The sequence below is a fragment of the Rattus norvegicus genome, chromosome 19 (assembly GCF_036323735.1).
Source record: "Rattus norvegicus strain BN/NHsdMcwi chromosome 19, GRCr8, whole genome shotgun sequence".
Taxonomy (NCBI): domain Eukaryota; kingdom Metazoa; phylum Chordata; class Mammalia; order Rodentia; family Muridae; genus Rattus; species Rattus norvegicus.
In genome coordinates this window covers 40,102,287-40,113,837 of record NC_086037.1, presented here as the reverse complement: position 1 = coordinate 40,113,837, position 11,551 = coordinate 40,102,287, and the positions used below count along the sequence as shown (strand labels likewise).

At 50.7% G+C, this 11,551-nt stretch overlaps 1 protein-coding gene across 3 annotated transcripts; it reads left to right on the top strand.

The window, feature by feature from the left end:
* The first annotated feature begins 1,046 nt into the window (after nt 1-1,046).
* Nucleotides 1,047-11,474, top strand: Rtbdn (retbindin). Of its 3 annotated transcripts, XM_008772389.4 has the most exons (6): nt 1,047-4,500; nt 4,893-5,063; nt 7,605-7,764; nt 7,889-7,999; nt 10,189-10,285; nt 10,851-11,233. In XM_008772389.4, exons 2-6 carry the CDS (start codon nt 4,895-4,897, stop codon nt 11,037-11,039), a joined length of 726 nt encoding a protein of 241 aa, XP_008770611.1. In that variant the 5' UTR covers nt 1,047-4,500; nt 4,893-4,894; the 3' UTR covers nt 11,040-11,233. The 3 variants fall into 3 exon arrangements, with proteins under 3 accessions (XP_008770611.1, XP_038953610.1, NP_001100635.1); XM_039097682.2 differs by lacking the exon at nt 1,047-4,500 and having other exon boundaries at nt 4,542-5,063; nt 10,957-11,233; NM_001107165.1 differs by lacking the exon at nt 1,047-4,500 and having other exon boundaries at nt 4,543-5,063; nt 10,851-11,474.
* The last annotated feature ends 77 nt before the right edge of the window (nt 11,475-11,551 follow it).

The following is an 11,551-nucleotide window of genomic DNA, read 5'->3' as shown; positions in this document are numbered from 1 at the left end:
CTCCAACAACCCTCAGTAGCCCACTCTGCAGTGGACTCACCGCTCCTGCGCCTGCGCAGCCTGGCGACCAACATCTTCGAAGACTGCAAGAAGCTAAAAATCGCTCCCGCCCACCCACAAGCTGGGCTGGACTTAAGGATCGCGGGCGGGCGTGTGTGTGTGTGTGTGTGTGTGTGTGTGTGTGTGTGTGTGTGTGGTGGGAGTATTGTAGTGAAGGGGGTGGATGGAAAGTGGGGAGGCTGTCTAGGTGCCTGTCCAATTAGGGCAGTAGGAAGAGTCCTAGTGGCCAGACAGGTGAATAGAGAACTCAGGGTAGCAAGCCTAGGAAGGGCTCTGGTGGTGAGGGGCGAGGCTTACGAACAAACATGTTTACAGCTGTTGAAGCGTTGGTGGCCCCGAGGGGCTCGAACCCTGGGGCAATAACTTTAACTTGCTGCACCTTCACCCCTAGACTGTCCAAGTGCCTGGGCAAGAACCTAGGCCCCCTCTCCCTCCGACTCCGGTGGGGCCAGGAGCCACCCAGGCCATCCTCGAGGGGGCGCGCTAGGATGCAGCCCCTCCAGCAGCCTCCGGGATACCCGGGCGACGCCTGAGGGGCGGGGTCCGCGCTGCCAGGACTCGCGGACACCGCACTCTTCGGTCGAGAGCATCCTCTGGCAGTACGAAGGGGCGCCACTGGCGACCCTGGCGCAAGTTCTCCTGCGTTCTGCTCGGCCCCGCCCCAGGGCACCGACCCCATCCCCTCCTTGGAGCCCGGGCTGCGGCGTACCTGCAGCCTCCGGCGGCGGATCAGGCCAGAATCGTCCATGGCGGCGGCGATTTCGGTCCGGGGGAGGGAGGAGGGAGGCGGCGGCGGCAGGAGGAGGGAGGAGGGAGGGAGAGAGAAGCCTCCGGGACCGCGGCGGCGGCCGGCGAGGGGGGAGCCGGGGGGGCGGAGCGAAGCGGGGCGGGCCCGGCGCCGTCACTGCGTCTGGGAGCCAGAGCGGGGTTTCGGCCACCGCTGCCCGCGCTGGGGGTCGGGGGTGGGGGGTGGGCGGGTAAAAGGGGTTGGGTGGGTGGAGTCTCCAGATGTCCCTAAGGGCGGCATGCTGGAGACAGGCCCTATCGCGACAGTCTCTTTCACAGACCCTCCAACCCAAGAGAGATCCCTAAGGGAGCTATTCTCACAGATGAATTCCCGGTGCGACTAGATCTCCACCCCCCCCCCCGCACACACACATACATACAGGAGACACAGTCTCACAAGGGTGTGATCTGCTGTGAAGAACTGTCCCCTCGCCCTGAAAATCACTCCTAATGGAGATAATGTCTGAAAGGTGACGTTTCATCTCAATTTCTCCCTTCCTGAGGGGGCATTTCTTCAAATATCCAGTAGGTGACATCTTTGGGAACCCTGGAAAAACTATCCCCCAACGGGACCACTTGAAGGTATATTCTCTTCTCTGTGAGAAATTGTCTCCACCCCAGGGCACCCTCAGATCCCCACAGATGCATTCTTCCAGAGTCACGTGTTCAAGCAAGAGGCTGGACCTCATGGGAGTTTCCCCCTCAGAAAAACGTGTGTGTACACACAGACCTCCTTCCTTTGCCTGCCACGGGACAGAGTCCCTTAAGTCTTGCAGCCCCTCCAGAGTCTCGGCTTCATAGCCAGGATTAAGGAGCCAGGCCGGGTCAAGGTATATTTATAAGAGCGATTAGCTGGTAGCTGGGGAGGGGGCAGATGAAACGATTCTTACTCCACCCCCCAATAATCACTCAGCTGAGCCCAACCCAGACCATGCCTCTCAGAGTTGGAAAGAACATCATCTGAACCCTAGACAGAACGAGAAGGCCTTTCTTTCCCTGGGTAACTGTATAACTGACCCAAGGTCTTGGAGGGCAGGGTCTCAGAACTAGAGCGACCTCTGCCGGACAACGGAGACGACAACGAGGTCTGGGTCAGCGTGTTCTTGATTGAGCCTCACTCCTGCACCTTCGCTTGTATTATTGTTGTCTGTGTCTTTCTTTCTGTTGGTCAGCGTAGCCATCTCAATGAGTCTATTGCTTGTATTGTCTCTGTTCACGGCTTGTGTTTTTACCACGTTCCCGGTCGAGAAAGCTGTCCCTGGTGCTGGCTTCGTGCTACTGTCCACGGTGCTGAAATATGAACGCCCTGAAGGAGATGAGCGCTTGTGTGTGCACAGGGTCTTGCAGGAGGGAAAACCCACAAACAGGATAAATGTGACCCACAACCACGTTGGCCCAGCCCAGACAAAAGCTGGAGTCTGTAGGTTTGGTTCCTGGAGCCTCTGTAATACCTGTTGACCACAGAAAGGTAGAGGCAGGATTACCCTACAACCTGGGTTCCACAGGGACATCTTACCCAAGGGGGAGACATTATTAATTCATTAATTTCCTTGCTCAACATTTACTGAGCATGAGCTGTGTGCAAGTGTAGAATAGTATTTGGCAATATGGGCGTTCATCAATAAAAGTCATAAAAAACAAGAGCAAAACAAAACAAAAAATCCCTCCCTTGAGGCTGGAGAGATTTCTAATTCATTAAGAGCACTGGTTGCTCTTCCAGAGGTCCTGAGTTCAATTCCCAGCAACCACATGGTGGCTCACAACCATCTGTAATGGGATCTGATGCCCTCTTCTGGTGTGTCCGAAGAGAGCAAACCATACACTCGCATACATTAAACACATAAATCTTAAAAAGAAATGTGACTACAACTAGAAACAATGTTCCACACATACAACACACATACACGTGCAAACACACATTCAGTAAATACATGCACACACACTGCACATACTTACATATATGCTCCTCAAGCACAGGTACAAATATTAACACATTCTTTATGCATACTTCTCAAAGACTCACCTGTACTCCAAAACCTCACAAAAGGGCTTGGGAAGATGACTCAGTGGCTAAGAGAATATACCACACTTGCAGAGGACCCAAGATCAGTTCCCAGCACCCATGTCAGGCAGCTCACAACTGCCTGTAACTCCAGTTCTGGCTGATCTGATCAGAGGACTCTGACCTCACCAGCTGATTCACTCATATCCACACACTGGTACGGACAAACACGCATGCACACACACACCATAGATACATGATTAAAAGTAGTAAAATATAAAAAAGAAAACTACAAACACAATCATCAAATAGAATCACATACAACATATGTATAGCTCTTTGTTCTCTTCTCTTCCCTGCTCTTCCTCTCTTCCCTGTCCTTTCTCTCTACCCCCACCCCTTCCCTCCACGTGCTCATGGCCGGCCTTTCCTCTCCTCTCCTCTCCTCTCCTCTCCTCTCCTCTCCTCTCCTCTCCTTCTCTCATTAAACCTCTCCACGTGGAAAAAAAACAAAAAATAAAACCATATGTATATATTTGTGACTATCCAGCAAACAGACACACATAATATACATTAACACATACACATATAAAATTCATATCCTAGGGGCTGGGGATTTAGCTCAGTGGTAGAGCACTTGCCTAGGAAGCACAAGGCCCTGGGTTCGGTCCCCAGCTCCGAAAAAAAAAAAAAGAACCAAAAAAAAAAAACCCCTCATATCCTATAATCATACAAACATATACTTAGGAAACACCCACTCATCAAGTGCAAGTACACTCAAACACTCCAACACACACAATTCCAAAACCCAAGGATGCTCAATGATGCACGGTTCTCTCCTAATACATAGACACATATTTCTTCCAACACAGCTAGTCAGTTCATACACAGATTCATGTAAGTTCATGCATAGCCCCACCCCACCCCCGCTCCAGGGCTGTTTTTCCTCCCCCCACCTGGTTCTCCATCTTGAGTTAATTCTGTGAAAGCTGAGATTTTTATGTCCTGTATACAACTGTATCACCCGGAACCCAATACAGAGTATGTGTTTAATAAATGTCTTTTGAATTAATGGACAGAATGTGAAGGGACACAGATTTACAAAAACTGGAGAAAGGCACAGAAGCATCACCAGCATATGCATAAAACTACCTACCCAAGAGACAGACATCCTCTCCACAACACACACACACACGAGAGAGAGAGAGAGAGAGAGAGAGAGAGAGAGAGAGAGAGAGAGAGAGAGAGAGAGAGAGAGAGAGAGAGAGAATAGAGACCTTAAATCCGAAGTTTAGCATAGGACAAGCTTGTGGATATAAATGCACCAGTTCCAGTGCACCTGTTTAGGGTTGTGGAGGTAGGGCTTTGTAAGTCCCCGCCCCTTAACCAAACCACACCCCCTTTAGTTGCTGCCCCTTGCTGGCCTTGGTTCGGTGGTTCTGAGGTGTCTCAGCATCCCCTAGACTCCAGCCTGCTAACAGGTGAGTGGCAGTGGGTAGGACGTCGAGAATCTTGTCTCCCATACTTTTACCTTCTTCTGCCCAGAAGCTTTAGGACTCTAGGGGCAGAACCGCAGCCCTGCACAGTCCTGCTTGGTCCAACCCTGGGTGGAAGCTCCTAAGCCGATTGTGAAGATTGTGAACCGAGAGAAGGTGACCGTGAAAGGAGTGAGCAGGTCGGGGTGAGGGTGGGGGTGGGGGGGCTGAAAAGAGTAAGAGGAAGTTCTGGGTAGAAGAGGGGCTTGGAAGAGCTGAGGGGGTCCTGTTACTCTAAAGGCAGTTGGCAGCAGAGGACAAACAGGGTGAGAGGTTGGTTGCCTGGGAGTGGTGTTTAACCTGAGGAATGAAAGAATGGGAGGGGCTCTAGGGTGGGAATCCCCTAGCATTTGAAGAGCCCTTGGCCATTGGCTGGCATTCTCATCTATGGCCTGTCCTCTGTGCTGCCTGGCAACGATTTCTGGCGGGCAGCTACCAGTGACAACTTAAATCTCCAGAAGGAAGTCATCCCTCATCCCTCCACATCAGCTGGCTCTTGTCTCAGGTAGACATGGCCCACGAAGGCCACTTTCAACACAGCGGGATGGTCTGGGCCCTGCGACTAATCCTGGCATGGGTCTTCTTGGTGACCTGTGGAGGGAGCCACCCACTGCAAGCCAGGTCCTGGGGACACCCTGGGCTGGCAGCCAACGTGAGCACAGGCCAGCTGCAGCTAGCAGGTGAGGATTCTCTCACCCCTAACACCTAGAAACCCCACTTAGATCTTCCTTGTAAGAGGGCTTGGGGTCATAGAGGGTGGGCAGACAGGGCTAGCAATGACTGCTGGTTTTAACAGCGCAGAGTCTGGGTGTTGGACAGCTGGGTTCAAATCCCAAATCCATATCTTGGTGCTCTGTGACCTTAAGCAAATCAGATAACCTAGGCAGAGTGTTAGGCATGGTGGTTCCCACCTGTAATCCTGGCACATAGAAGGTGGATATAGGAGGATTAGGACTTCAAGGTCAACCTCGGCTATATGGGGAGCCAGAGGTCAGGCTGGGCTACATGAAACTGTCTCAAAATAAGTAGGAGCTGGGCACTGGTGGTGGCTTTGATCCTAGCTCTTAGGAGGCAGAGGCAGGGCAGGGGCAGAGGCAGGGGTAGAGGCAGGGGCAGAGGCAGAGGCAGAGGCAGGGGCAGGGGCAGGGGCAGGGGCAGGGGCAGGGGCAGGGGCAGGCAGATCTGGGGGTATGAGGCCAGACTGAGTTCCAGGACAGCCAAAACTACACAGAGAAACCCTGTGTCAAAACACTACATAAATAAATAGAGCCAATGAGGTGGCTCCATGGGGAAAAGTGACTGCTACCAACACCAATGCCCTGAGCCAGATCTCTGGACTGAAAACTGTGAAAGGAGAAAATCAGCTCCTGCAACTTGTCCTCTGACCTACACACACACACACACACACACACACACACACACACACACACACACACACAGTGGCAATGAGCAGTCGTGCACACACACACAATAAATACATTGATTAAATATAAATTTAAAAATTAGGATAAATCATGCTGAAGAAATGTTCCTAACATGGGTAGTGCCCTAGGTCCAATCCCAAGTACATAAGAATGCTGGAGAAATAACAGACCTAGCATAGAGGTGTTGTGGAAATTAAGCATGTAAACATTTGTTGATGTTTGGAAACACAGACAAATATAACCTGGTCATTGTGAGTGGGCTGGAGAGATGGCTCAGTGGTTAAGAGCACTGTCTGCTCTTCCAGAGGTCCTGAGTTCAATTCCCAGCAACCACATGGTGGCTTACAACCATCTATAATCAGGTCTGGGGCCCTCTTCTGGCCAGCAGGCGCATACATGCAGGCAGAAAGCTGTATGATTTATATATACATAATAAATAATTTTTTTTTTTAAAGACCAGGGTTGGGGATTTAGCTCAGTGGTAGAGCGCTTGCCTAGCAAGCACAAGGCCCTGGGTTCTGTCCCCAGCTCCGAAAAGAAAAGAAAAAAAGACCAACCCCTTCAAAAAAAATGAGTGATACACAGTTGTTGCTGCTTGAAGCTGCATTTCACAGAAAAGAGAATTTTCCAGTGATGGGAATTGAACCTGGGGCCCTTCACATGCTAGGCAAGTGTTATACCACTAAGCCACCCCTAGCGCTAGTTATGCTACTTTGTGGGTTCTTCTTTTTCTTGCTCTTTATTCCCCTGGTTTCACCCCTGTCACTGGATTAAAGAGAAAGGATAGAGGGGAGAGAGAGCTTTGAGTTTAACTTCTTTCTTGTTTCTTCTTGTAGCTGGTTTTTGTTAATTTGTGAATCCTTCTTTTCCTCACCCTTTATCCCCCTGGCTTTACCCCTATCTCTAGATAGGAGAGAAAGGATAGAAAGAGAGGGAGAGAGATCTCTGAAACTAATTTCTCTCCATTTGTTCCTTCTTTGACCATGGCTACTAACAAACCACCCCCACCACCACTACCACCACCACCACCACCACCTCCACCACTACCACCACACCATCACCACACCACCCCACCCCACCACCACCTCTCACCATACCCCCACCCACCACACCCCCACCCCCACCACCGAACCATCAGCCCCACCCCCACCACCACACCATCACCACCACCACCCTACCCCACCCCACCACCCCCCTCACCCCCACCCCCCACCCCACCCCCCACCACACCCTACCCCCACCATACCATCACCACCACCATACCATCACCACCACCATACCATCACCACTACCACCACCCCACTCCCACCCCAACCCCCACACCATCACTACACCATCACCACCACCACCACCACCACCAGCAACACCATTACCATGGGCGGAGAATTTATATAGCCTCTGAAAAGTTCCCAGAGTTCCAAACATCACACAATTGGAGAAACTATCTGCAGCTGGCAAAACCACGCCTCTGCTAGAGCATGAGGCAAATCACAGTCAGCTGCTGTGGACAGTCTGAGCAATTCCACACCTCATAGCTGGGATCAAAACAATAAATATTCTTATATTTGTTTTTAAAAGAAACCAAAATTCCAGAAACAAACTACAGGTTTGTTTTTATTTTTAGCCAGGATTTCTCTAAGTTGCCTAACCTGGTTTTGAATTTAAGATTCCTCTGCCTCAGCCTCCTAAGTGTCTGGGATTACAGATCCCTGCCATGTCATTCAACTGAAGAGAAGTCTATCTTTAAGGTTTTTTTCTCTTTGGGGAAGAAAGCACTGATAGAATTTCCGTTGTCAGGGCACCCCCAGTCCTCGGTTCCACCATCTTACCCAAGGATCCAGGTTCCTAGTTCACAGACACCAGCAACGCCAGAACCTTGCTGTACTGCAGACATAGACAGACCAGAGGCATCAAACCCAGAGAGCCTTCTAGCCAGCTGCGGGGCACCAAGCCCAGAGTAAGTACTGTGTCCTCTAGCCTGTCCCCCTGTTCTTTGCCCTACTTGCCCCAGACTGGTAAGGTTAGACCCTTAACTCCCCCTGAGGACCATGCCGTGTTAACCCTGTCTCTCCCATGTCCAGATGTGAATTCTTTCTGGGACACCTTCAACGAGCCCTCCGAGGTCGCTTTCACCCACTGCTGTTCGGAGTGCGCCGAATGCAGCCTCTCTGCATGGAGCTCTGCCAGATTTGGTAAGAGAGGCGGGAACAGGGGCATGTCCTAAGGTGTGGTGCAGGATCCAGGGCCTTAGTTTGCCCCCACGGAGCCAGAATGGGTCTATGGAAAAAAATCTAGTATGTACTCTGCAAGGTAGAAAGGGGAGAAGCCCGAGAATGACACGGCGTTTAAGCAGCATGAAGGGGTGGCCCTGGCGGACCAGGAAGTTTCAAAAAGTTCAGGCTTTTGACGCAAAGAGAGGCTAAAAAGGAATGCAAGGAGCTGGGACAAATATGTTGTCTGACTAGAGAATGGCTCGGACGGGGTTGGAGATTTAGCTCAGTGGTAGAGCGCTTGCCTAGCAAGCACAAGGCCCTGGGTTCGGTCCCCAGCTCCAAAAAAAAAAAAAAAAAAAAAAAAAGAGAGAGAGAGAGAGAATGGCTCGGCAGTTAAGGATGCTTACTGCTTTTCGGAGGACCAGAGTTCAGGTCTCAGCACTGGCATCAGGCTCACAGTTGCCTGTAACTCCAGGTCCAGGGGATCTGATTCCCTCCTCGGATTCCCCTGGCTCCTGTATTGGCCCATGCCAGATGGCTACAAATGTCACTTGCCTTTAATCCCAGCACTCCTGGAGTCAGAGGCAGGGATAGCTGAAAGGACCTCAAGTCAGTTGGTAGGAGACACAGCAGGACAAGTTCTTAGCACAAAGGAGATTTATTTGCCCTGAGGGGAAAAGGTCAGGGAATGAGACAAAAGTCAGGAAACAGGGCTGGAGAGACCGCTCAGCGGTTAAGAGCACTGACTGCTCTTCCAGAGGTCCTGAGTTCAAATTCCAGCAACCACATGGTGGCTCACAGCCATCTGTAATGGGATCTGATGCCCTCTTCTGGTGTGTCTGAAGACAGCTACAGTGTACTTATATATAATAAATAAATAGATCTTTAAAAAAAAAGTCAGGAAACAGGTCAAGGGAGAAATTAAGAGGAATTAGGGAGGGGGGTCTATATGTTTGTCTTGGAGGGACAGAGGACAGCCTCTGGAGAGGAGACAGGCGTGGCCTGTAGACAAATGTCAGTTTATAAAGGTAAAAAAGGGGGGCTGGGGATTTAGCTCAGTGGTAGAGCGCTTACCTAGGAAGCGCAAGGCCCTGGGTTCGGTCCCTAGCTCCGGAAAAAAGAACCAAAAAAAAAAAAAAAAAGGAAACCCCTTGTTAGGAGGAGGTGTGGAATTTTAATTAAGGATGCTAATTAGTTGAGCCAAAGGGGACTTTTAATTGTTGGACTTCACTATTTTAACAGTTGGACCTTGGAAGTCAGCCTCAGAAGGAGGAAGTGACTAAGAGGACAGACATGGTGGCTAGCTTTAGGAATGTAATTTGGTTTTAGGAAGAAAGGGGAAGGGCAAGGCCTGCTAGAGTCATGTTTGCCTGCTGGAGTCCCTTCAGTATCTCTGAGTTGAGGCCAGCCTGGTCTACAGAGTGAGTTCTGGGATAGCCTACACAGAGAATCCAAACCAACCAACCAACAAACTATCTATCTATCTATCTATTCTTCAAGACAGGGTTTCTTTATGTAGCCCTGGCTGTCCTGGAACTCACTCTGTAGACCAGGCTGGTCTCAAACTCAGAAATCCTCCTGTCTCTGCCTCCCAAGTCCTGGGATTAAGGGTGTGCTCCACCACCTAACAGCTACCTGAGTTCAATTCTGGCCACCTACATCAGACTGTTTATAACCACCTGTAACCTTAGCTCCAGGGGATCAGAGAAGCACATACACATACACGCACGTGCACGAGTGCGCACACACACACACATACACACATACATATGTACACAAACAAGTAAGTAAATAACATTTTTTTTTCTTTTTTTCGGAGCTGGGGACCGAACCCAGGGCCTTGCGCTTCCTAGGTAAGCGCTCTACCACTGAGCTAAATCCCCAGCCCCAGTAAATAACATTTTTAATGGGGGAAGACATATTGTGGTGGTGTTGATAGCCCATAACACTTGGGAAACAGAATCAGCTCAAGGTAATCCCAGACTAGCTTCAGACCCTGTCTCACAAAAACAAACAGCACAATAAATCCAGGGAGGGAACTCTGCAAATGCTGGGTGTCTGAGGGACTGGGGCCTGAAAAGAGGCCTTGGTCTGAGGGAGGGTCATGTGTCTTTAGAAGCCCACTGGCTCCAAAGCCTTAAACCTGCCTTCCCTTCTCACATATCCAGGTTCACCACCTGCCAAGCAGATTTTATTTGTGGCCCAACTTGGCTGCAGTCCTCTGGAAAGAGAGGCTGTGAGCCTAGCTGCCGTACCTATGGTCAGGTGAGTAAGGAACAGAGGGTGAGAGGAAGGAATGAGCTTTGTCCTGTAGTCTGGGTCACTGACATGCAACACCATTTGGGTTCTTCCGATCCTTTAATTTTAATTAATCAGTTACTTTTTTAGATAAGGACTCTTTACAAAGCTCTTGCTAGCCTGAAACTTAGTACGTACACCGGCTGATCTTGAACTCTTTTTTTTTTTTTTTTTCTTTTTTTTCGGAGCTGGGGACCGAACCCAGGGCCTTGCGCTTGCTAGGCAAGTGCTCTACCACTGAGCCAAATCCCCAACCCCTTCTAGCACCATCTTGATGTAAATAACCCCTATGCTCACACTGCACTCTTCCACATCCTCGGCCTCAGTGTGGGATGTGTGGGTAGAAAGCCCTGATTCTAGACTCTCCTACCAACACTTTGCTCTCGGTTCCGAGCCCCTCCCGTGGCTCTGGTCCTGCCAGACTGACCGGCCATGCCCATAGTCTCTCATCACCCAAGCCACGCCCCGGTCCAGAAGACCCACCCCAGCCATTCAGCTTCTACCCTCTTGAACTCTCAACCCTTTCTCCTAGACTTTTGCCAACGCCACAGATCTGTGTCACTCCGCTTTGGGTCATGCCCTGAGGGTGGCAGCTCCTGGCTCCAGTCATTGCTTCAACATCTCCATCTCCTCTCCAGGAGCCCGCCGCCGCCCTCGAGCCTGGATCTCAAATGTTGCAGGCAGTGGCAGCGGCAGCGGCAGCGGCGACAGCCCGGAGTAGACGTTTGGCTTTCACTATAAATGTCCCTCCCCTAGGCCAGGAGCCACCCAGAGCCATCTCCCTCTCTTCCTCTCTCCTTCCTTCCTAAACCGGGTCCTGGGGTTGCCTAGACAAGCCCTCCCACCGTTATCCTAGAAACATCCAACCCTGACTTACCTTGCTTTCCCCAAATAAAGTTGCCAGACTAAACCAGGCTATACATGGCTGCTGCTTGGGGGAAATACTTGGGGGAGAACCTGCCAAAAACGATAGTTTTAGAGAGGGAAAGGGAAGAACAGAGACCAGAGCACAGTACACAGGTCGACTCTGATGACCAACATTCTGTCCCCAGAACTTACATGGTAGCAAAAGGAACAACTACAAGTTGTCCCCTGACCTCCAGGCTTGCCCTGGCACTTGTGTCCCCTCTCCCCCAAATAAATAAATAGATAAACTAGGTTTTGGCTTTGATTATTGGAATTAGGGCCTTGGTTGGGGATTTAGCTCAGTGGTAGAGCGCTTGCCTAGCAAGC

Coding starts and splice junctions, on each gene's coding strand:
- Rtbdn (NM_001107165.1), top strand. CDS start 4,895: ATGGCCCACGAAGGCCACTTTCAACACAGCGGGATGGTCTGGGCCCTG. Junction 5,064..7,604: donor AGGCCAGCTGCAGCTAGCAG/GTGAGGATTCTC, acceptor TTCCGTTGTCAG/GGCACCCCCAGTCCTCGGTT. Junction 7,765..7,888: donor TGCGGGGCACCAAGCCCAGA/GTAAGTACTGTG, acceptor TCCCATGTCCAG/ATGTGAATTCTTTCTGGGAC.